This window comes from Zea mays, chromosome 5 (genome assembly GCF_902167145.1).
Source record: "Zea mays cultivar B73 chromosome 5, Zm-B73-REFERENCE-NAM-5.0, whole genome shotgun sequence".
Classification (NCBI taxonomy): domain Eukaryota; kingdom Viridiplantae; phylum Streptophyta; class Magnoliopsida; order Poales; family Poaceae; genus Zea; species Zea mays.
In genome coordinates, this window is record NC_050100.1 from 44362724 (window position 1) to 44389238 (window position 26515).

The 26515-nt window shown below is 46.2% G+C and overlaps 1 protein-coding gene across 2 annotated transcripts; it reads left to right on the plus strand.

Moving 5' to 3' along the window:
- The first annotated feature begins 2525 nt into the window (after positions 1 to 2525).
- LOC100274476 (Patatin-like protein 6) lies at positions 2526 to 4617 on the plus strand. 2 transcript variants are annotated; one of them, XM_008683338.1, is made up of 2 exons: positions 2526 to 3699; positions 3810 to 4617. In XM_008683338.1, exons 1-2 carry the CDS (start codon positions 2596 to 2598, stop codon positions 3984 to 3986), a joined length of 1281 nt encoding a protein of 426 aa, XP_008681560.1. In that variant the 5' UTR covers positions 2526 to 2595; the 3' UTR covers positions 3987 to 4617. The 2 variants fall into 2 exon arrangements, with proteins under 2 accessions (XP_008681560.1, NP_001142307.1); NM_001148835.1 differs by having other exon boundaries at positions 2722 to 3699; positions 3836 to 4573.
- Positions 4618 to 26515: the final 21898 nt, after the last annotated feature.

Here is a 26515-nt window from a genome sequence, read left to right on the forward strand (position 1 = left end):
GGAGAATATTTTGTTGATAACCCCACCGAGAGTGCCATTTGTTGGTATCTGATGATCCATAATGTTACTACGGTGTTATCCGGAGCAAGACTTGGTGGTTCAAGGGGAGATCAAATTTTTACGGTGAACTCGAGATAACGATTTAAACATATTCAGATTATTGAATAGCTTAATATCCTACATCATGCACGTTGGATTGACTTGAGTTGGATTATTGAGTATAAGATGTTACAAGGGGAGTGACTTTGCCTCTATTTGTATAGTCTATAATACAAATGCTTGATTCTAGCCCTAGTTAGCTACAATAGAAGAATCCTAATCCTAGTATAAAGATTATCTTTCTTTAGTCGACTATGTCAATTTTCTTGTCGTAGAAGCCACACCACCTTGTTTTGTGTCTTCCTAGTAATATGTGGGCTAACCCATCATCTTGTCGGATGGTGAGCCTTATATAAACCCCTTAGGGATTGTTTGGTTCCATGGGACTTAGAGGAGATTAAGGGGCATATAATTCCTTGCTATTCATGACTAGCAATGAATTATATGCCCCTCAATCCCCTCCAATCTCTTGTTTGGTTAGAATGGAATTGAGGGGAAATGAACTAATTTTCCCCTCAATCCCCTTCAACTGTCTTCTAACCAAACAAGCCCTTATGTTCTTGGTATGTTAGGATTGTAGTGCTTGCCCTAGCTCTATGCACTAGGCTGAGCACCATAGCTAAACCATGTTGTTTTTGTTGATGATGGTGTTCTAATCCTCGTCTCTCTAACCATACTTTATACTTCTTTGACCTACAAGGGTTACTTCTGTAATTGGTGTTGAGTGTCTTTTCTATTGAGGAAAATTTATTTAGGTGGGAACTATTGTCCCCCACTTTCCAGATGACCTTAGAAAAAAATATGGTTGAATAACATCATCTATTTTAGACTATATTTATTTATAGTGCGTATATAACATCAAAATAATGTTTTGTATGTTCATTTACGTGTATGTGTGAACTCAGCCCTAATATAGGAGGACCAAGGTGGCTCGCCTGTTGCCCTAGTAAGACCGACTCCAACAGTTCCACCAAAGCCCCCTCAACCAAACATAGGGGGAGGTTTAGGGGATTTTGTCTCCAACACCTCTCCCTAAAGCTCCCCCTATGTACAAAGAGACATGAATCTTCTTGTATATATAGTGGGAGCATTATGATCCCTCTATATGTTAATTATTAACACATTTTAAACCCTAATTAGGCCCCATGCCATAATAAAAATATGTATTATGGTACTACAAACGTTGTATGAATTTTTAAATTTTCAAAAAAGATAAATACATGTTAATTAACTGAGTTATAGTGTATATGGTAGCTATATAAGGAGAATTGTTGGATACAAACTATATGTAGAAGGAGAATCTTTTAGGAGATGTAGTAAAATATATTAGAAATTACAGTTGGAGAGATCTGTAGGGAAAATTGTTGGAGAGAGCCACAAATGATTGTTTCTAGTCCTAGTTAGCTACAATAGAAGAATCCTAATTTTTCTTTAGAGTGTGCTTACCGTAGAAACCACACCACCTTGTTTTGTGTATTCCTAGTAATATGTTGACTTACTCATCTTCTTGTTAGATGCAGGGGTGTTTGGTTCTACCAAACTAAAATTTAGTCCATGTTACATCGAATATTTAAAAGACAATTACGAGTACTGAGTATAGTCTAATTATAAAGATGATTACATATATTAAGACTAACCAACGAGATGATTTATTAAGTCTAATTAAGCATATATTTAATACACGTAATTGATATTCAAACATTCAATGTGGCACGAACTAAACTTTAGTCTGGAAACCCAAACGCTTATTCCCCTTAAGACTTGTTTTGTTGCATGGAGATTAGTGGGGATCTAGGGCAATATAACCATTTGCTCAAAAAGGGATTATGTTGCGACTGGATCCCCTCTAACCTACATGCAACCAAACAAGCCATTAGGTTAGAAGGGATTGGGGAAAATGAACTATTTTCTCCTTAATCCCCGTTAACACCCTTCAACCCTCTTCTAACTAAACAAACCTTTATGTTCTTGGTTTATTAGGAATGTAGTGCTTGTCCTAGTTCTTTGCACTAGGCTGAGGATCGTAGCTGAACCATGTTGTTTTATTGATGTTGGTGTTGTAATTCTCTTCTTTCCCGCCGTTACTTATGTAATTAGTTCATGTTTTTTTGGAAAAATGAAAATACTTTGAAAAAAAAAAGAGATTTGCAAACTAGCCCTTGGATGGAAACTATTGTCCTCCACTTTTTTCGCTTTTCCGATGACCTTAGAAAAAATATGGTTGAAAAACATCATTTATTTTAGAATCTATATTTATCTACAGTGCCATATAACATCAAAATAATGTTTCATATGTTCATTTATTTGTACGTGTAACTAAGCTCTAATTTAGGAGAACCAAGATGGCCCACCTGCCGCCCTGGTAAGACCGGGCGAGGTAAAAGGGGAGAGCCGGAGAGGCGAGGAAAGGTCCGTAAAGAAACCAAGCGCGCCACAAAACCGAAGCATTGAGTGGTGAAGCGAGGACAGAAAAGGACACGCGGCTCAGCAGCGTCAATGGGCACGAGCGCGTGCTACCATGCGCCGTGGCGGGAAGCTAGAGTGCGCGGCTCCAGTATAAATTCTGCCGGGAAGACGGTGCCGCACACTCACCTCAGCCTCACCTGCCTTCCCAATCAATCGCATTCTCCGTCCGCGACCCAATCCAGGTGCCGACAGACCAGATACCAGAGCAAACAAGAAGCCGTCTCACTCCACGTCGCAAGGGAAATGGCCACCGCCTCGCTCGCACTGCTCGATCAGACGCTGCTGCCGTCCCCTCTGGCGTACAACGGCGGCTCCGACCGCCTCAGCCAGGAGATCTTCTCCATCCTCGAGTCCAACTTCCTATTCGGCGCGTCGCCGCTGGAGGGCGGCGCGTGCTCCGCGGGCCGCGTCCGCGTGCTGTCCATCGACGGGGGTGCCGACGGCGGCGCGCTGGCCGCCGCAGCGCTGGTACGGCTCGAGCGCCGCCTGCAGGAGCTCTCCGGCAACCCCGCCGCGCGCGTCGCGGACTTCTTCGACCTGGCGGCCGGCTCCGGCGCGGGCGGGTTCCTCGCGGCGGCGTTGTTCGCGTGCCGGATGCCCGCCGAGGCGGCGCGCGACGTCGTGGCCAAGAACCGGAAGGTCCTGTCCGGGCGTGGCGGGGGCCTGATGTCGTTCCGGCGCCCCGAGGCCGCGTTCCGGAAGGTGTTCGGTGACCTGACGGTGCGCGACGCCGCCAAGCCGCTGCTGATCCCGTGCTACGACATGGCCACCGCGGCGCCGTTCGTGTTCTCCCGCGCCGATGCCGTGGAGGCCGACGCGTTCGACTTCCCGCTGTGGCAGGTGTGCGCGGCGGCTTGCGGCGTGGGCCCCGCGGAGGTGGCGTCCCTGGACGGGCGCACCAGGCTGCGCGCCGCGTCGGGGGCGGGGGCAGGCGGGGGCGGCGCGTCGGCCGCCGTGGCCAACCCGACCGCCGTGGCGCTGACGCACGTGCTGCACAACAAGCGCGAGTTCCCCTTCGCCGCCGGCGCGGGAGATCTCGTGGTGCTGTCCCTCGGCGGGCGCGCCGCAGCCTCGCTGGGCCGGCTCTCGTCCTCCAGCCTCCTGCGCATCGCCGGAGCCTGCCAGGCCGACATGGTGAGCCTGCCTAGATGACCGTTTCTATCTCGAAAAGGGCGGCGGCGGCCGCCGCCGCCGCAGCAGCTGGAACGAAATGGAATGGACAAGACTGACACTGACACTGACAGTGCGCGCGGATTGTTTTGTTTTGCAGGTTGACCAGGCCGTGTCGATGGTGTTCGGGGAGAGCAGAGCGACCAACTACGTCCGCATCCAGGGCAACGGCATTGCGCCCGGCGAGACGGCGGAGGCGGCGCTGGCGGAGCGGGGCGTGGAGTCGGTGCTGTTCAGGGGAAAGAAGCTGATGGCGCAGACCAACGGCGAGCGGCTGGACGGCGTGGCGGAGCAGCTGGTCCGGGAGCACCACCGCCGACTGGAGAGCAAGACCCCCGTGGTGCTGGTGAAGCCCTCCGCCACGCCGCGGACGTCTTCGTCGTCGGCGTCCACGCTCATCACCGTGTCCACCAACTCGTCGTCGGAGTCGCCCTGAGACCGAGACGACGAGCGACCGACCGAGCGAGCCGTCAACAGACAGACAGAAGCAGCTCGGCTTTAACTAGCGTGGCCTTGCTTTGTTTTCAGCTTTTTTATTTATTGGTTCGTTTGGGTTTCTAGTTTAGCGCGGCGCCGGCGCCGGTGCTCGGGGTTTTGACTTTTGATTGCCTGCCGGCGCCGCCTGCGCGCTCGCTCCCGGTCCCGGCCGCCTGGCGCGGCCGGGAAGAAAGATCGAGGAGGGCTGTCGAGCGGCGAAGGCGCCAGAGATTTGTGTACGTAGCTAGAGGAAGGAGATGTGCCTGTATGTGTGCGTGTGCTGCAAACGCAGTGTATGTACGTGCGTACGTAGTAGAGTGCCCGGAGCTTGGATGATATTGCAATGCGATGTGACGATGCTACTGTCGGTGTGGCGTTTACTGATCACAGCTCAGCCCTTCTTCCTTTGTCCTGCGTCCTGGCCCTACGATACGATGCGATTCTTCAGAGTTTTACCTGATGGTGATGGCTTTGCTCCCGAACATTCTGATAGTGGAGTATTTTTTCTCTCTCTCTTTTTCACGCCATGGACTGATGAGCTGGAGGAGGAGAAAACACAACATCGTGAGGAGTACGAACTAGTACGTACTATCTGGCAGGAAGCCGTACGACTCGTTGGTCATCGCCATGAATGTGCTTGCTCACGCTCAGTGTGTGGTGGTTCAGCTGCCATCTCGGATCGGGAGACCCGACATGCTCTGCCGACCGACACCGACATACATCATCCATGTCTTGGCACGGAACGTAAAAGCGGAAAAGCACTATTGTTGGGCCGGGCTGTACTTTCGCGCCCCAGATTCTTTTGGTGCCAAGGCAACGCAGTGCATGCAGTGGAGAGGCATCGAACAAGGCCCAGAAAGGTACAAGAAGAGCCCTCGGGAATTTCCGGCCGGCTTTGTCAACATAGTCGAGCAGCGCCCAGATCTTCTTGGGCCTGCACGTTCGGCCTAGATCCATAACAGTAATTTTGGCCCAATGATGCTAAAAAAAGGGGTGGTAATTTTGGCCTGCAACGTTCAGGAAATATGCGAAATACGTTTTTGTTGCTCCCAGCTGGAAGGCCATTGTTCTCCTCACCTCGCAACAGAGCCCAAAACCTTGTTTTGTTTTTTTGATGATCATCTCATCTCCCATTGCAAAAGACAGCCAGCAGCTTGGAAGAGTGTAGCGAACAGTGCAATGTAGCCGTGGCAGCACATGATCAAACAAAAGCAACTCTGTTGTTAGGTGCCCTTGCCCAAAATCTTTGGCCGGCCTGGGCATGAAGGATTTGGTCGCCGGCGTTTTAGAGTTTAGACTGACAACCAAAATGAGTAGGAGAAGCTATGCAAAACTTGCACGACAATTATGCTAGACGATGCAAAAAAAAGTAGGAGTAGATTTTAGAAAGACAATTGGTTCAACGAGAAAGCTCCCATGAACATTGCTCTGGCGTGACTTAGGCTGGCATGGCGCAGAAACAATCTGCCGCGCCTTTTAATTCCTGTAGCTTCGCCGAATGAACACTGAGGAACAACTCCACCAATTTGTTGGTCTTTGGAGCCAGCTGCTGGTTTGATGATAAGAGATATGAAGGATATCTATGGGTAGGGTTGGCACTTTTTTTACTATAAACCAAATAAAACTGAAATTTCGTTTTTTCGGTAGTTCCGCTCGGTTTCGGTTTTTGCATGTACGGAGTTCGATGTTCGGTATTATAATCGGTTTTTACCGTATACCGAATCAAAATACCCGAAATTCCAAACTTTATCAATTATGAAATTGGACTCTTTGATTATATGAATTAAATGTGTGATGCGTTCACTTATTTATATGTGATGTATAATGTATCTCTAAATTCTTGTACCTATATATTTTTTACTTGTTAAAGTTTTGTGTAATCTATCATGTAAACTTGTTATATTTGTTGTCTTGTAACCAAGTTTTGGTCTTCGATTTTTATCGAAAAACCTAAGTAAAAACCCGAAACCGAACTTCTCGGTTTTTCATTTTCTAGTAAATCGATCAGTTTCTAATGTTTGTAAAACCACAGTTTTCTAAAAACCGAAAACCGAACCGATGTTTCAAAAAAACTGAATGCCCACCCATATCCATGGGGGAGGAAATCCTTTAGGGTTTGTTCAGTTACGTCTGGATCGAATAGACTTGGAGAGGATTAAATGCTCTTCAATCCATTTCAATATAGACGTAACTAAACAAGATCTTAAGGGCTAGTTTGGAAACTTAAATCACTTACGGGATTCTCGGGAATTGAAGAGAAGATTAGCTTATTTTCCCCCTCAATATCTAGGAATCCCAGAGGGAATTTAAGTTTTCAAACTAACCCTAATATTCAATTAATATTGCGCTCTATTTGGACTTTGGAATTAAATTCATTCTAATAATAATAATTAGGAAAATAACAATTAAGCTAATATTGTTTTATGCAAAATATATTTGTATACTATTATTAACAATATGTGGGAGATATTTATGTGCAGGAGTGAGCCAAAGAGCGTCTTAAAAGTTGCAGAGTAGAAACATATTCTGTTGATACATAAAATCATTTCACATACTACACCCCATAAATTTGAGATACGCTTATGTTGGTCACTTGTTCTCAAATGTTGTGAATCAAGAACAAGGCAACACAATTGTTAAGTATTAAGGACCTTCATCTCGCGAAGCATTATCTCCCAGTGTACATAATGATCATCAGACGAAGGTCATGAAAGACATGCCTCCATCATCTTATAAATAAACAAGAATACATAAAGATGAGAAATAGTTAGTATAACTCATTGACTCATTGATTCATTCATATTTGCATTCCATAGAATATGCATGGGTATTAACAGAATCTGTATTACACTGATACCTTTGACTTGCCTAAAGGTGCTGACGTGAAAGTGATTACAATTCAGCGTGAACAGTATGGTGCTACTATTCATCTATTTATAGGCACAAGACGCAGCCCGAGTTAAAGTACATTCATGCCCTTAACATTCGTCTATAAACGTAACACGAGTCATTAAGGATAGAATAGCCTTTGTCCCATTTCGGTCATCATCATACTTGATCTTCGTCAATACATCAAGCCAAAGCTCTTTGTCTGTAGTTTCGTCATCTATTCTTATTATCTTCGGGCTACATCTTCATCCCTAAGCCGAAGCCCTCCTATAATGCTCCATGTCATACTGAAATCATATGGTTAGTCACGTTTTTGAGGACCTTCGGAAGAGGAAGGCCCCCAACAGTAGCCCCTTGCAATATTGATTTATTTATTTGTAACAAATTTAGACTGTGACGTGAACGAAGGCCTTTAGCCAAAGGTCTAAAAAAATACCTTCCCTTCGCTAGAATAGCGAATCATTCTGACCCGTGGGACCCACCACGTTGCGGGGTTCTGAGTGTATATATAGAGACCTGTGTCGTGAGTATTTTTCGTGCCATTTAGCTGCTTGCACTGTGTTTGCCATTTTAACTTTCTTTGCTTTCTGGAGCTTGATTAACTTTTTGAGCTTCGGCATCTGCGCAACCATCGTATGAATGGTTGATGAGAAGAAGATTACTGACCCTGCATTGGCCGGTTTCTACGAAGCTATGGAGAGAACCAATACGGAGAAAATTACTAATGAAATGCTGGCTGGGTTATCTAAAAACTCCAGCGATAGCGAGAGTTTTGATGTAGAAAGTGGAAATGGAGATGCCGAAGACCGGCCATGGAGGTCGAGCCATTTTGTCTTTGGAAAGTCGACTATTAAGCAAGGGCAGATCGAAGCGATGAAAGGGAGTTACTTTCGTGACATTTCCATCATGAGGGCTGGAGGGGAGAGTATCATTCCTCTTCCTGAAGCTGATGAAGTTGTGATTTTCAAAAGCTTCATGAAAGCTGGACTTCGGTTCCCCTGGACAAGATGTTGGTCGAAGTTCTAAAAACTTTTGAAATTTATCTTCATCAACTTATTACCCCTAAAGCTTTTATCAAAGTACGAGTTTTCATATGGGCCATGAGGAGCCAAGGGCTAGAGCCAGATGCCAAGTGCTTCTGTAATATTCATGAGTTATCTTACCATACGAAGGCAACCGAAAAAGAGCAATACCATAACAACTTCCACTGTTACAGTTTCGTGCCCTGCTCAGAGGCCAGTTATTTGGGGCCGACATTTCGGAAAAAATGGCCAGACTCTTGGATGCAGGAATGGTTTTATGTGAAGATTGACCTGAGTCAAAGGGAGGATGTAAAATGGATTATTCAGCGCTCTATATGGTCTCGCTTCGGTGTTAGGAGGCCACTCATTGCACTTGGGAATGACATGCAAGCGTGCCAGATAGCTTTTAACACGGTGTGCACTTATATCGACACAAGAAACTTGGTCCAGGAGCATATTGTTTACAGAGTGTGGCCACTTGCCAACGGATGGTAAATGCCGAAGGAGGCTACCGCTGGCTCCAGTCAAAATGACTTAGTCTATCTGAAGTATACCTTTCGATACAGAAGCCAGTTTGATGAACCTAATGATGATTGGCTAGATGCTATAGAGGCAACTAACGATGAGCTACTCGGAACGTACTCAAAGGCCGAAGACGAAGCTATGAAAACTGCCTTCGGTGCTCGGGGCAAGAAGAGATTGAACAGGATGTTTGATGTTATCGGGTTTGTGTACCCAGACTACTGCTATCCCACGCGGAAGCAAGGGAAAAAAGGAAAGCTGCTACCTCGGCAACTTCTAGTGTGTCGAGGTCAAAGTTTTGACGCGCCGTCTCAGGCACATTGAGATGGACGAAGTGCCGAAGCTGAATGAAAAGGTGGAAACAACCCCCCGACAATAGAGGTACTCCTATTGTGCCTACTAGAATTATTGTAGGCCTAGCCGGAGAGTCAGAGTCAATGACAGAAAGAGTACCAGAGCCATCGAAGATGAAAGAAGCAATACTGCCGAAGGTGCCAAGTGCCATGGGCACTCCAAGGAAAAGGAGGATGGCGAGCGTTTTGGAGGCTGTTTTAGAATCTGCGAGTAAAATTGAAGCAATACGCGTTTTGGTGCCAAGTGCCATGGGCACTCCAAGGAAAAGAAGCAATACGCCACCTTCTTCTTCTGCTGAGGCTTCTGGGAGTAAAATTGAAGAAGCTCCAAAGATAATTACTGCCAGTGCTGTGGGGGACAGATATCCCCCGGGTCCACTAGAAGGCTAGAAGGCCTCGCGTAAGGCTTTGGGCCCATTATTTCGCAAGGTCATCCCTTCGTGGGCCAGGGAAGGAACTGCTGGTGGAATGGATCGACGCAGGATTGGATAGACTCGGGCCCAGACGGCTCATGGGATTTAAGTATTATCCACAACATTGATCCGATTCTCCCGCGCAGCACCCTCAGACGTTGGAACTAAATGAAGATAAGTCGACAGGATTATAGGAAGATAAGTTCAGTCGGTTCACTATTACTTAGGTGCACGTCGTTATCATACCCGCATGTAACGCCCCACGATCAATTATATAAGGCCTAGGGGGCACCCCATCAAAAGACAGGTCATTCATCAACCATCTACTCCATTCTCTAGCATCCTTCATACTAGAGAACCCCCCTGTAACCCACCACATAAAGATCCACACCAGGAAGTAGGGTGTTACGCCTCTCTAAGCGGCCCGAACCTGTAGAAAATTGTCTATCGTCTCTCGTGCGCCTAGCACGAACCATCGTGCTACAGTCGACAACACCGTCCTACCCAAAAGCACCTCGAGGGGTAACCCCGGGTGCGCGGTTGGGTCCCAAACACCGACAGCTGGCGCGCCAGGTAGGGGGTGTGTCGCTGATCCAAGCTAGCTCAATGGCCATCATTTTCTAGCACAAGATTGCTCTCCGCCCTGGATCCATGTTCTGCTTCGGAAGCATCTCATCCATGGCAGACGAAGAAGGAATTCTACATCGTATAGAGGATCCACCGGAGAAGAAGCCTTCCTCGAAAATCTCCAAAAAAGCCGGAACGAGGCAGCAAATAGCGCAACCTCCAGCGCCTCGGGTGAATTCTACCTCCTGCAAGCCAGGAGCAGAGGGTTCGTTTACCCGAAGAACCCTGTTTTCCACCTCATCCACGGAAGAGTGGACATGAATTATGAGGAAAAAAGAAGCACACGGGATAGAGGCCCGCCAAGCTGCTCTTCTGGCGCCTTCACCCTCAAAGGGGGACAGAAAGAAGCTTGTCACCACAGCAACTCCATTCTACCCCGACGTCCTCTTCATCGGGGGAAGAGTAGAATCGTCTCCCATCTCCGACGACGAGCCGACCGTGCCTGGGGAAGAACCCCTCAGCGAGAAGCTCGCCGACGGAGGAACCCACGCCGGAATGTTCGGCGACATTATGAAGCTGGAGAACGAGACCCGGCGCAGCCTGTATCTCGAGATGAGATCTCAGAGGTGGGAGAAACCCCTAACGAACGAGTCTTCAGGGAAAGGAGGAACTCCCGCCGACGTGATCGACGGCAGGCTCAAGAGCAAGCTGAATAGGATGCGAGGCTACGCCGAGAGAACCCTCTCTTCGCGCGAAACCTGAACCCTGAATTCGCCCGCGCCATGAACACACCGAGTGAGGTCGGGGGAGTATTGGCTCGGATAGCCGATGGTCTCCCCCGGACTCCAGACGCTGATGGCTATCGGCGGCTGCTCACTCGGGCGGCTAATCATCTTCTACCTCTCGCTCATCCTCCGAGCGATCTATGACACGCTATCAACAGTTGGCGGGACGCGTGGAGCTCCATCAACGCTTCACGTGAACGGCGACATGAGAACGAGATACGACGCCGAGAGGAGTACGATCGGGATCATGTCATTCTGGCACGAAGTCAGTCCACTAGAGTTGAGTCAGCAATGGCTTCAACTGGTGGCACTACCCGGGGATGGTCGAGACAGCACATCGGTAACTCCCCACCCTGGGACCAGCACCACGGTCGTCGACAGGAAGACACGTGTGGAGTATCTGTGCTCACTCCGTGTCTCAGGGCCATTCAATGGCCCCCAAATTTCAAGGTCTCCAACGTCGACAAATACGAGCCTAAGCAGGACCCGGGAGGCTAGTTGGCCGTCTATATGACCGCCGCCTGGGCCGCTGGGGCAACTGAAGATGTGATGACTGCATACTTACCCATCGTCCTCGGGCAAGATGCACTGCAATGGCTACGACACCTACCCCGGCACTGCATCGACGATTGGAGCGACTTCAGTCAGTGTTTTATCGCCAACTTCCAATCGCTCTCCGACAAGCCGGCGCAGCCATGGGACCTCAAATCCATCAGACGCCGAGGGGATGAAACTCTTTGGGCATACCTCAAGAGGTTTCAGACCATGAGAAATCGTATTCCCGAGGTCGCTGAAGCAGCAGTGATCGAGGACTTCTACTGGGAATCCAATGACTCGGCCTTCGTCCGAGCCATACTACAAAAGGCGCCGACCACTTCCGAGCAGCTGTTCAAGGAGGCGAACCTCTACATCACTGCCGACGAACGAGCTCAGGACCTCATCGGGGGAACGAAGCCTGCTCCGTCTGCACCGCGGCGTGACACAAACCAGCAGACCGACAAGTGTTGGGAGAAGAGGCCTCGTGAAGAGGTCCATGCCGCTGGACCGCCCGTCTCTCGCGCCCGAGGGGCACCCCACGGAGGCGAACAAACATTGGACGACATCCTCGACGCTCAGTGCCCGCACCACAAAGATATGCACCACACCCTCCAGAACTGCAGAGACTTCAAGCACTCCGTCGGGAATGGCCGACCCTTCCAACCTCTACCACCTCCTCCACCACGAGGAGGACTTGGAGAACCTCGACAACCTCAGCAGCAGGAAGGGGGAGGAGGCAGAGCATTCCCACGCGTCAATGGAGAGGTCAACGTCATCTTCGGAGGACACTGGTTGCAAGAGAACAAGAGGCAGCAGAAGCTCAACGATCGACAGATACTGGTGGCGACCACCAGTGCTCCCGCCCCCTATCGGTGGTCAGAACAACCGATCACCTTTACTCGGGTGGATCAATGGCTCAACTTCAATCATCCGGGCAAGTACCCTCTCCTCGTCGATCCGGTGATCCGAGAGAGCAGGGTAAAGAAGGTATTGGTGGATGGGGGAAGCAACATCAACGTCATTTTCCCCCGGACACTCTTAGGCTTGGGAGTTGCACTCAAAGAGCTCCACGAGTCAAACACTCCTTTCTTCAGCATTGTGCCGATCGAAGGAGAATACCTGCTTGGACACATCTACATGCCTGTTACCTTTGGAACTCCGGAAAACTATAGAACCGAGTTCCTGAGGTTTGAGGTGGCAAGCTTCGACTGCGGATACAATGCCATCATTGGCACGCCAGGATTGGCGAAATTCATGGCCATTCCGCACTATTCGTACATGATATTGAAGATGCCGGGACCACAAGGGATCATCACCGTGCGCGCTGACTTCCAAGGCGTCGCGGAGTGTTTCCGAGTGGCCATTCAGGCGGCCCTCACTACCAAACCACTGACGACTTCCTCCGCGCAGGCAAACTCAAAGCCTGAGGAAAACCTCGCGATACCTGCGAATGAAGCTCAAGCCAGGACCTCTATGCAGCCGACTGAGGAGACGAAGAGAATCAACCTTGGGTTCACCGATGAACGCAAGACTGCCATCATCAGCTCCAGCTTGGACGACAAATAGGAAGGCACGCTCGTCCAGTTCCTGCAAGATAACCGAGACGTATTCGCATGGCAGCCTGCGGATATGCCGGGAGTCCCAAGAGAACTACCCGAGCACAAACTAAAGGTCTATCCCCAGGCAAGGCCGATCCGACAAAAACTGCGTCGTTTCACGCCTGACAAGAGAGAGGCTATTCGGGCCGACCTAGCTCGCTTAGTCGCAGCAGGGTTCATTAGAGAAGTACTGCATCCTAAGTGCCTAGTAAATCCTATTCTTGTACTCAAAAAGAAGAAAGTGGATTTGCACATGTGCGTCGACTATATAGATCTCAACAAACACTGTCCGAAGGATCCCTTCGGACTCCCTAGAATAGATCAGGTGGTAGATTCGATCGCCAGATGTTCTATGTTGTCCTTCCCGGACTGCTACTCTAGATACCATCAGATCAGCCTGGCAAAAGAAGATGAGGAAAAAACTGCATTCATTACCCCGTTTGGAGCTTTTTGCTATACCTCCATGTCGTTTGGCCTCAAGAACGCTGGAGCGACTTACCAGAGAGCTATTCAAACATGCTTAGCCGATCACTGGTGCAAGCGGGTAGAAGCTTATGTTGATGATGTGGTGATCAAAACAGAAAACTCAGAAAACTTCATTGAAGATTTGCAGCTGGTCTTCAACAGCCTGAGGCGACGGTGGAAGCTCAATCCAGAAAAATGTGTCTTTGGAGTACCAGCAGGGAAGTTGCTCGGATTCATTGTCAGCCACCGAGGAATTGAAGCTAACCTGGAAAAAATCGAGGCTATCATGAGAATGGAAGCACCACGATCACAAAAAAGTGCAAAGGCTTACTGGATGCATGGCAGCCTTGATGTCACACCCGGGTTTCGGGGCACCAAGACCCGGGCGCGAACATAAACACCAGGTGTGCTGGGACCAAGTCTCACACATATGATGTATAGTGACACAGGATCGAATGTCACATATTTACTATATAACAAGAGTTCTATACAAAATCAATAAATAATTACATTATAAGGAGACAACGGTCCAGCAACCCAAAGTTGACTGGGAGACGACGACCTAGACCTCTCACGAACACATCACAACATCCTTCATGCGCCTCATCCTGCGGTACCTGTTCTTGACCTGTGGGGGGGTGTGAGACAGCAAGAGTGAGCTCACATACGTTCATCGCTCAACAAGTTGTGGGGAATAATGTGAATGAACTCGCCAAAGATGGGAGCTCACGTGAAGTGTAAGGCTTACCAAAAAGGATGGTTAGAGCTGAGCATTGCTTTTAAAGTTGGTCAAAGTTTTATTAGCAGTTACTAAGTACAAGTAAATACCAACCCAATTAAATAGTAGAACAAAAGTAACAACATCACCTGCGATGCAATGCATATGACAAATTGAATTTAGTTCCATAAATTAATCATGTGAGGGTCTGAGCTGCTCATGACCGTGAGCACGGCTAGTATACCAGTTTTACACTCTGCAGAGGTTGCACATCTTTACCCACAAGTCATGTTACCCATCTGCCAAGGGATCGCGACTTCCCATACACCTCTACCGAGGAGGCGAGGCAGGGTAACACTACGAGGCCTTTACAAAGTTCCACTAGCTTCAGAAAACCCGCTACAGTTTATAGGAAGCTCCAATGCAGGAATCCCTTGCAGGACCGCCATCGCAGCAAAATCCTCCCGAGGGCCTCCCTACACTGACCACTCCCCTACTGCCCTTGCCCCTTTCAGGTAAGATAGTCTTCCACTAGCTTTCCTAATTAATCAGCCAAGGGCGTCCCATTAAACCCTTGTGGTAGCACTGTTTTCCCGGGTGGTCGCTCCATGTTCCAATTAACATAATGATCTTATCATGAACAGTAATAATAAACATTTAATAAAAGTGTGATCATGAATAGTGTATCTCCATACCCAAAACCACATAAAGCACTAGCAAGCACTACCCAAAAAGTTCAGTGGTAAACAAGGTATAAAGATAGACAAACTAGGGTAACCTATTGGGTCCCATCAAAATTAACCTATGCAGATCATTATGATTAATTAGAACATGAGTGGGTAAAAAGAAGTGACCAAGGGCACAACTTGCCTGGGACTCGAGATTCCAGGTACCAGGATGATCTTCAGAGGACTCGTAACCTCGCACTAGTCGTAGCAATACAAACAAACATGGGATAGGCAAAATTAACATCACACCAAACATAAGAATAAACTACGTAATAATGATCTACGCGTCGCTACGAAATCGTGAGAAACAAGAACCACCAAATTCGGAGCTACGGTTATTAAGTTATGAATTTCCAAAGTTATTTAGCACTTAGAAGGGATTAACTCAAGTGAACAATTTTATTCCAAGTTACATGGCTAAATAGTGTTACTAGTTGATAGACAATGTTGAGACAAAATTAATGCCACTGGAATGAATTAAAAATGATTTAATATGACTATTCTATGAATTTATTGATTTTATGTACTAATAAGTATTTTCCAAATTGTTTTTTTATTATTTTCTTGGTTCACTGGACCGAGCATCAAATTCCAGAAAGCACGGGGGCTAACATAGAAATATTCCCTAGACTCAGATTAACTTACAGATGGACGACGGGTTTATTTTATAAAAGCGCAAGGACTCTTTTGAAAAGCTACAGCCGCGAAGGGGTATGGTTAACTCCCGGCCGTCCGATCAAATATCGAAGGCCAGGATTAGATCTTGGCTCACTGAACCGGTACGCAGCCTAGACCGTTCATTCCAAGATCTGCGTCACAGATTTAATGAAGTCTGATTCCCTATGGATCGTCCGATCTAATTTCTGCGGCATGGATTTAACGCGGCAAAAGGCTATCCGGCTTCTAATCCCGACCGTCGATGGGGAATCAACGGTCACAAGGTCATCACCTTCCTTACGTTGCGGTCCACGTCCATCATCAACGCATCCGACGCCGGTTCACTTAGATCGAACGGCCCATAGCTGTCTCCCTCCCCACGCCAGTGTGCAAGCAGCGGAGCGCGCGCTCACCACGGCGGCGGCCATAGTTGGCACGCCAAACCACCGCGCTAGCGCTACCATCACCGATCCGAAGAGCACTAATCGTAGCAGGGGCCCTGAAGAGCGCAATAGGGACACTTTAGCGATGGTTTGAGAAGCGAGGACCATGGTACGGTGCGGCCCGGATCTGCCCGCCGAGCTCCGATGAGCAATCCCATCCATCTAGTGCGCCAGTAGATGCAATCACAAGCTTCGGCATGACCCCGTGAAGCTTCCCAACCAGATCACGGCCTCCAATTGCAGATGTCGGCAAGGTTCTATGGTGGCGGCGCTCGGTTCCTCTCCCTGCACCATGGCGAAGTAGCCCCTGCGGCGCGGCACATGCTAATCAAGCCCGGCAAGGCCACGAGCACCATCCCGGTGACCTCAGTCGTCCGCACGGCCTGCCCCAAGGGATCTACGGCAGCGAGCCAGAGCTTCTCCCATGGCGGATATCCACCACACACACATCCACACGCGGCGGTCGGGTATGGATGACCCAAAATTGGTGCAAGCTCGATGGAAGGAAGGGATACCAGAGCGCATCTTATAAGGCCGAGGATTGAGTTCATGGCGGCGGGAGGTTGATAACCACTGGCGAGATTTACGGCCAGAACCCATGGATTTCGGGCGAGTCCGCAGCGAGGAAGACGCCCTGGCGTTTCGGGGCCCACCAAGCAGTCATCGAGTGCGCGAGGCACGGCAGTGCAAGGCTGACGTGCGGGCCCGGGATGCAGTGAAAGGAGACCACAAGCGCGCGCGCATGGTAGTGGGCCGAGCGGGGATGAGTAGAGATGGGCCAAGGGAAATTTCGACCCAGGGTAAGGTTTGCTCTTTTCTGTTTTTCTTTTTATGATTTCTTTTTCAAACTTTCAATTCATATTTTAAATTTCAAACACGATTCATCTTTGAATTTCAATCATAATTCTAATGTAGACAAAAATCCTATCTTCATATTTATTATTATTGTTATTAGTATTATTTTTATTTATCTTCCTCCTCACCATTTAATTCTAAAAGAATTAAATGATTATCATAATTACCTTTCTTAAACTCTTTCCTATTTATTTATATATATATATATTTTATATATAAGTTGAGGTCAAATTTAAATTATATTTTTAATAAAAGGAATCACTCAAAATTATTGGCAAGAAATCAACCTCACTTTATATATTTGTTGGACACTTAACTAATTTAGTATTCTCAATTGATTATGAAGAGAAAAAGGTCCTAATAAATTCCGAGGGTTTCTAAAATTCCAGAACCACTATCATAACTATTCTTATTTTTTTATTTTATTATTTTATAATATACTTTTTTTTCTACCAATTTTTGGACTTTACAAATCCTACCCCCCTTACAGAAATCTCGTCCTCGAGATTTGTAAGAAAGGAATACATAAGGATTGGTTTGTAATTCAGTTTTTTTTTCAATAATCGGTTCAAAAATCGAGAGTCTCATCTTTTTTTTAATAGTCAATAGTGGGTGATTGGCAGAGCATAAGTATCCAGCCACTTATTATGTAGGATATAAGAGATCGATAGTTTAGGGCAAGAATAGCCAGAGATAAGAAAATTTATGGTGAGGAAGAACTCCGTGTTGGGTGGTAATGCATCCGAAGATTGAGTTTGACTTCTCTTTTTCCTTGACAAGGTTGATCTTTTCTCTCCTAGCCTTGCTGTTGTTGTCCGAGTTAGTCACATAAAGTTAAGATAGTTGTGGGTAGGATAGGTTTCAGAAGGTAGGTTGGTTAGTATATCTGTTTTGTTGTTAGGTTGATAGAGAGGGGTTATATAACCATCTGATGGGTAAGGTAGTTGCATATGGTCAAGTTAGTATAGGGCACCAATTTAGGTTGAAACCTATTTATAGGAGTAAGGTCTAATCTACTTCACTAGTATTTAACTATCCTATTAAGTAATTCACATTAGATTAGATAATATTAGATTAAATCTAGGTTAGATTGTTATGACTAGATAGACTAGATAAGATCTCATTGACTTGGATTAGATCATGGTGGTTACTTTGGGATGAGATAAGTAGGATGGTTAGGATAAGGCGATTCTTTCAAGATATGATGAATTCATAAGGATAAGGTAGAATCTTTAGAGGTCAGCTTGATCTATTCAGAGAAGATAAAATCTTTTCAAGATAAGATGAGTCTACTAAGGTAATAGAGTATCTTTTAAGATAAGATGGATCTATTAAGCTAAATATATATTAATGGGGGATATTCTAAGTTGATTAGTTATCTTATGAATTTTATTTATTTATATTTATGCCTATATGTATATGCAGATGTAATTGTGGACATTACTCCACAACTCATCACACTCAATCAAAGATCCAAATCAGACAAGTATCATAAGAACAAACACTCAAGCATACCAATACCTACAAAAATAGTTTTGCTTTTGTTCCTAAGATTAGGTCTCCTATTCCTAAAGGTCACTTTAGGCACTGGATTTCAAAGTGTGAAATCCACATTTGTCTTTAGAAAGAAAAGATAAGAATAATCAGAGTAAGCGGAATTAGATGAGAAAATATTAAGAAAAAAAATTTAGAAAAGAATCAGAGTAGCAAAGGTAAGTAGATAATGGTTGTCCAGTTCTATCTAGGTTTCGTCCTACAGCCAACATTCCTCTGATACCACTTCTGTCACACCCGGGTTTCGGGGCACCAAGACCCGGGCGCGAACATAAACACCAGGTGTGCTGGGACCAAGTCTCACACATATGATGTATAGTGGCACATGATCGAATGTCACATATTTACTATATAACAAGAGTTCTATACAAAATCAATAAATAATTACATTATAAGTAGACAACGGTCCAGCAACCCAAAGTTGACTGGGAGACGACGACCTAGACCTCTCACGAACACATCACAACATCCTTCATGCGCCTCATCCTGCGGTACCTGTTCTTGACCTGTGGGGGAGTGTGAGACAGCAAGAGTGAGCTCACATACGTTCATCGCTCAACAAGTTGTGGGGAATAATGTGAATGAACTCGCCAAAGATGGGAGCTCACGTGAAGTGTAAGGCTTACCAAAAAGGATGGTTAGAGCTGAGCATTGCTTTTAAAGTTGGTCAAAATTTTATTAGCAGTTACTAAGTACAAGTAAATACCAACCCAATTAAATAGTAGAACAAAAGTAACAACATCACCTGCGATGCAATGCATATGACAAATTGAATTTAGTTCCATAAATTAATCATGTGAGGGTCCGAGCTGCTCATGACCGTGAGCACGGCTAGTATACCAGTTTTACACTCTGCAGAGGTTGCGCATCTTTACCCACAAGTCATGTTACCCATCTGCCAAGGGATCGCGACTTCCCATACACCTCTACCGAGGAGGCGAGGCAGGGTAACACTACGAGGCCTTTACAAAGTTCCACTAGCTTCAGAAAACCCGCTACAGTTTATAGGAAGCTCCAATGCAGGAATCCCTTGCAGGACCGCCATCGCAGCAAAATCCTCCCGAGGGCCTCCCTACACTGACCACTCCCCTACTGCCCTTGCCCCTTTCAGGTAAGATAGTCTTCCACTAGCTTTCCTAATTAATCGGCCAAGGGCGTCCCATTAAACCCTTGTGGTAGCACTGTTTTCCCGGGTGGTCGCTCCATGTTCCAATTAACATAATGAACTTATCATGAACAGTAATAATAAACATTTAATAAAAGTGTGATCATGAATAGTGTATCTCCATACCCAAAACCACATAAAGCACTAGCAAGCACTACCCAAAAAGTTCAGTGGTAAACAAGGTATAAAGATAGACAAACTAGGGTAACCTATTGGGTCCCATCAAAATTAACCTATGCAGATCATTATGATTAATTAGAACATGAGTGGGTAAAAAGAAGTGACCAAGGGCACAACTTGCCTGGGACTCGAGATTCCAGGTACCAGGATGATCTTCAGAGGACTCGTAACCTCGCACTAGTCGTAGCAATACAAACAAACATGGGATAGGCAAAATTAACATCACACCAAACATAAGAATAAACTACGTAATAATGATCTACGCGTCGCTACGAAATCGTGAGAAACAAGAACCACCAAATTCGGAGCTACGGTTATTAAGTTATGAATTTCCAAAGTTATTTAGCACTTAGAAGGGATTAACTCAAGTGAACAATTTTATTCCAAGTTACATGGCTAAATAGTGTTACTAGTTGATAGACAATGTTGAGACAAAATTAATGCCACTGGAATGAATTAAAAATGATTTAATATGACTATTCTATGAATTTATTGATTTTATGTAATAATAAGTATTTTCCAAATTGTTTTTTTATTATTTTCTTGGTTCACTGGACCGAGCATCAAATTCCAGAAAGCACGGGGGCTAACATAGAAATATTCCCTAGACTCAGATTAACCTACAGATGGACGGCGAGTTTATTTTATAAAAGCGCAAGGACTCTTTTGAAAAGCTACAGCCGCGAAGGGGTATGGTTAACTCCCGGCCGTCCGATCAAATATCGAAGGCCAGGATTAGATCTTGGCTCACTGAACCGGTACGCAGCCTAGACCGTTCATTCCAAGATCTGCGTCACAGATTTAATGAAGTCTGATTCCCTATGGATCGTCCGATCTAATTTCTGCGGCATGGATTTAACGCGGCAAAAGGCTATCCGGCTTCTAATCCCGACCGTCGATGGGGAATCAACGGTCACAAGGTCATCACCTTCCTTACGTTGCGGTCCACGTCCATCATCAACGCATCTGACGCTGGTTCACTTAGATCGAACGGCCCGCAGCTGTCTCCCTCCCCACGCCAGTGTGCAAGCAGCGGAGCGCGCGCTCACCACGGCGGCAGCCATAGTTGGCACGCCAAACCACCGCGCTAGCGCTACCATCACCGATCCGAAGAGCACTAATCGTAGCAGGGGCCCTAAAGAGCGCAATAGGGACAATTTAGCGATGGTTTGAGAAGCGAGGAGTCCTGACCATGGTACGGTGCGACCCGGATCTGCCCGCCGAGCTCCGATGAGCAATCCCATCCATCTAGTGCGCCAGTAGATGCAATCACAAGCTTGGGCATGACCCCGTGAAGCTTCCCAACCAGATCATGGCCTCCAATTGCAGATGTCGGCAAGGTTCTATGGTGGCGGCGCTCGGTTCCTCTCCCTGCACCATGGCGAAGTAGCCCCCGCGGCGCGGCACATGCTAATCAAGCCCGACAAGGCCATGAGCACCATCCCGGTGACCTCAGTCGTCCGCACGGCCTGCCCCAAGGGATCTACGGCAGCGAGCCAGAGCTTCTCCCATGGCGGATATCCACCACACACATCCACACGCGGTGTTCGGGTATGGATGACCCAAAATTGGTGCAAGCTCGATGGAAGGAAGGGATACCGGAGCGCATCTTATAAGGCCGAGGATTGAATTCATGGCGGCGGGAGGTTGATAACCACTGGCGAGATTTACGGTCAGAACCCATGGATTTCGGGCGAGTCCGCAGCGAGGAAGACGCCCTGGCGTTTCGGGGCCCACCAAGCAGTCATCGAGTGCGCGAGGCACGGCAGTGCAAGGCTGACGTGCGGGCCCGGGATGCAGTGAAAGGAGACCACAAGCGCGCGCGCATGGTAGTGGGCCGAGCGGGGATGAGTAGAGATGGGCCAAGGGAAATTTCGGCCCAGGATAAGGTTTGCTCTTTTCTGTTTTTCTTTTTATGATTTCTTTTTCAAACTTTCAATTCATATTTTAAATTTCAAACACGATTCATCTTTGAATTTCAATCATAATTCTAATGTAGACAAAAATCCTATCTTCATATTTATTATTATTGTTATTAGTATTATTTTTATTTATCTTCCTCCTCACCATTTAATTCTAAAAGAATTAAATGATTATCATAATTACCTTTCTCAAACTCTTTCCTATTTATTTATATATATATATATATTTTATATATAAGTTGAGGTCAAATTTAAATTATATTTTTAATAAAAGGAATCACTAAAAATTATTGGCAAGAAATCAACCTCACTTTATATATTTGTTGGACACTTAACTAATTTAGTATTCTCAATTGATTATGAAGAGAAAAAGGTCCTAATAAATTCCGAGGGTTTCTAAAATTCCAGAACCACTATCATAACTATTCTTATTTTTTCATTTTATTATTTTATAATATACTTTTTTTTCTACCAATTTTTGGACTTTACACTTGAGTAGGTTCATATCAAGACTAAGCGAAAAAGACTTACCATTCTACAAATTGCTCAAGAAGGTGGACAAGTTCCAGTGGACCGCGGAAGCACAGGAAGCTCTCGATGCATTGAAGAAGTTCTTGACCACACCACCAGTATTGAAGCCGCCATGCCGAGCCACGTCAGATCAACCGGCAGAAGATCTGTTGTTATACATCTCCTGCATGACTCACGTGGTGAGCACCACGTTGGTAGTCGAGCGGGCAAAATAAGGACACACATATCCAGTACATCATCCGGTCTACTTCATCAGTGAAGTTCTGGGACCCTCTAAAAAGAAGTATCCCCAAGTACAAAAACTATTGTACGCAGTACTTCTAACTGCTCGCAAACTCTGTCACTACTTTGACGACCACAAAGTCATAGTAGTCATCGGGTTTCCAATAGGGGATATTCTTGACAACAAAGAAGCCATCAGAAGAATAGCCAAGTGGGCCTGCGAGCTGGGAGCTCACGACATAGAGTTTCGGCCTCGCACAACAATAAAGACTCAAGCACTGGTTGACTTCGTATCAGAGTGGACCGAGCAACAAGTTCCTGATAACATGGAGGCTACTGAAGTATGGTGAATGTATTTTGATGGCTCGCTGAAACTGCAGGGAGCAGGCGCAGGAATCCTCTTCATTGCCCCTAGAGGTGAACAACTCAAGTACGCTCTTCAGCTATTATTCCCAGCATCAAATAATGCAACAGAATATGAGGCTCTGATCCATGGGTTGAACATCGCCATATCACTGGGCATTAAGAGGATGATGGTATACTAAGATTCACTAGTGGTCATAAGCCAGATAAATAAAGATTGGGATTGCTTGACTGATTCCATGGGCAAATACTGTACGACTGTCTAAAAATTGGAAGACAAATTTGAAGGTTTGGAATTCCATCACATGGAAAGAGATCGCAACGCAGTGGCAGACGTGTTGTCAAAGCTAGGATCCAGTCGGGCCCAGGCCCCACCCGGAGTCTTCGTCCAAGAAGTGTCACGCCCGAGTATTTCCTCAGATCAGGCGGAAGAGTGCAACACTTTGAGCCAGCCAGAGTCAGACTCTAATGACTGGAGAGAGCCTATCATCAGGCATATAAAGAATGAAGAAGAACCAGATGATAAGACCGCAGCAGAACGCAACGCAAGACAGTCGGCCCACTACACCCTCATAGGGGACACACTGTATAGAAGGGGTGCGACAAGAGTCCTCATGAAGTGCATTTCCTCGGTTACTGGGAAGCAGCTATTAGATGAGATCCACGTCGGACAATGTGGAATACATGCAGCATCCAGAACTCTGGTGGGGAAAGTCTTTAGGTCTGGTTTCTATTGGCCAACATCAAAGGGTGACACAGCCGAGTTAGTCCAGAGATGTGAAGCTTGCCAATTCTTATCAAAGCAACAACATTTACCAGCACAGTAGCTGCAGACCATACCTATAACATGGCCATTTGCGTGTTGGGGATTGGACATGATTGGACCCTTCAAGAAAGCTCAGGGAGGCTATACTCACGTGTTGGTCGCCATCGATAAATTCAACAAATGGATAGAGTACAAACCCATTGCTTCTCTAACTTCAGGCAAGGCAGTGGAATTCATACAAGACATAATATTCAGGTTTGGGATACCGAATACCATCATAACTGAAAGTCGCCTAGAGGGGGGTGAATAGGCGGAAACTGAAATTTACACACTTTAAGCACAACTACAAGCCGAGGTTAGCGTTAGAAATAAAACCGAGTCCAAAAGAGAGGGGAAAAACAAATCAACCAAATAAATAGAGCGGATGACACGATGATTTGTTTTACCGAGGTTTGGTTCCAAAGAACCTAGTCCCCGTTGAGGTGGTCACAAAGACCGGGTCTCTTTCAACCCTTTCCCTCTCTCAAACGGTCACTTAGACCGAGTGAGCTTTCTCCTTAATCAAAACGGGTCACTTAGACCCCACAAGGACCACCACAAAATTAGTGTCTCTTACTTTGATTACAAGTGCTTGAAGAACAAGAGTGGGGAATAAGAAAGCGATCCAAGAACAAGAGCTCAAAGAACACAAGCAAAACTCTCTCTCTAGTCACTAGGTGTTTGGAGTGGATTTGGGACTTGAAGAGGCTTTGATTCTATTGAATTGTGTCTTGTATTGATTGCACTAGCTCTTGTATTGGCTTGGAGTGGTGGTGGTTGGGGGTATTTATAGCCCCAACCACCAAACCAACCGTTAGGGAAGCTGTCTGTCGATGGGCGCACCGGACAGTCCTGTGCGCCACCGAACACTGTTCGGTGCGCCAGCCACGTCACCCAACCGTTAGGGTTCTGACATTTTGACCGTTGGAGCTCTGACTTCTTGAGGCACCGGACAGTCCGGTGCCGCACCGGACAGCCACTACTCACTGTCCGGTGCGCCTTCTGGCGATGCTCTGACTCTGTGCGAACTGTCCGCGCACTGTTGACGTTGCAGGCGACCGTTGGAGTCGACTGTTGCGCTCGCCAGCCGTTGCTCCGCTGGCACACCGGACAGTCCGGTGGCACACCAGACAGTCCGGTGTATTATAGCGGAGCGGCTCTCTAGAAACCCGAAGGTGAAGAGTTTGAGTCGATTGCCCCTGGTGCACCGGACAGTCCGGTGCGCCAGACCAGGGTTCTCTTCGGTTTCTTTTGCTCCTTTGTTTTGAACCCTAACTTGGACCTTTCTATTGGTTTGTGTTGAACCTTTAGCACCTGTAGAATATATAATCTAGAGCAAACTAGTCAGTCCAATTATTTGTGTTGGGCATTTCAACCACCAAAATCATTTAGGAAAAGGTTTGACCCTATTTCCCTTTCAATCTCCCCCTTTTTGGTGATTGATGCCAACACAAGCCAAAGCAAATATATAAGTGCAGAATTGAACTAGTTTGCATAAGGCAAGTGCAAAGGTTGCTTGGAATTTAACCAATTTATAATTTCAATAGATATGCATGGATTGCTTTCTTTCTTTTAACATTTTGGACCACAATTGCACTACTTGTTTTGTTTTTGCAAATTCTTTTGGAAAATCTTTTCAAAGTCTTTTTACAAATAGTCAAAGGTACATGAATAAGATTTCGAGATGCATTTTCAAGATTTGAAATTTTCTCCCCCCTGTTTCAAATGCTTTTCCTTTGACTTAAACAAAACTCCCCTCAATGAAATTCTCCTCTTAGTGTTCAAGAGGGTTTTAGATACCAATTTTTGAAAGTGGACATACCAATTTGAAATATATCAAAAATAAGATACCGATTGAAAAGCTTCTTTAAAAACTTTGAAATTGGTGGTGGTGCGGTCCTTTTGCTTTTGGCTAATACTTTCTCCCCCTTTGGCATGAATCGCCAAAAATGGATACTTTGTGAGGGAAATATGAGCCCTTTTACTTGCTCCCCAATGGTACAAATGAATATGAGTGAAGATTATACCAATAGTGGAGAGTGGTTTGGAGTGACGGTGAAGGGTAAATAATACCGATAGAGTGGAGTGGAAGCCTTGTCTTCGCCGAAGACTCCATTTCCCTTTCAATCTATGACTTAGCATGAAATGTACTTGAAAATACATTAGTCATAGACATAAAAGAGATATGATCAAAGGTATATAAATGAGCTATGTATGCAAAGTTTCAATCAAAGTTCCGAGAATCAAGAATGTTTAGCTCATTCCTAAGTTTGGTGAAGGTTTTTTCATCTAGTGGCTTGGTAAAGATATCGGCTAATTGTTCTTTGGTGCTAAGATAAGCTATCTCGATATCCCCCATTGTTGGTGATCCCTCAAAAAGTGATACTGAATGGCTATGTGCTTAGTGCGACTGTGTTCAACGGGATTTTCCGCCATGCGGATTGCACTCTCATTATCACATAGGAGAGGGACTTTGCTCAATTTGTAGCCATAGTCCCTGAGGGTTTGCCTCATCCAAAGTAATTGTGCACAACAATGACCTGCGGCAATATACTCGGCTTCGGCGGTAGAAAGAGCTACTGAGTTTTGTTTCTTTGAAGCCCAAGACACCAGGGATCTTCGCAAAAACTGACAAGTCCCTGATGTGCTCTTCCTATCAATTTTACACCCTGCCCAATCAGCATCTGAATATCCTATTAAATCAAAAGTGGATCCCTTGGGGTACCAAAGACCAAACTTAGGTGTATAAACTAAATATCTCATGATTCTTTTCACGGCCCTAAGGTGGACTTCCTTAGGATCGGCTTGGAACCTTGCACACATGCATACAGAAAGCATAATATCCGGTCGATATGCACATAAATAGAGTAAAGATCCTATCATTGACCGGTATATCTTTTGATCTACGGATTTACCTCTCGTGTCGAGGTCGAGATGTCATTGGTTCCCATGGGTGTCTTGATGGGCTTGACATCCTTCATTCCAAACTTGGTAAGTATATCTTGAATG

Excerpts from the sequence above, each read along its gene's own strand:
- LOC100274476 (XM_008683338.1), top strand. The coding sequence starts at position 2,596 with ATGGGCACGAGCGCGTGCTACCATGCGCCGTGGCGGGAAGCTAGAGTG. Across the intron at positions 3,700-3,809 it reads GAGCCTGCCAGGCCGACATG|TGCGCGCGGATTGTTTTGTT; the intron begins GTGAGCCTGCCT and ends TGACACTGACAG.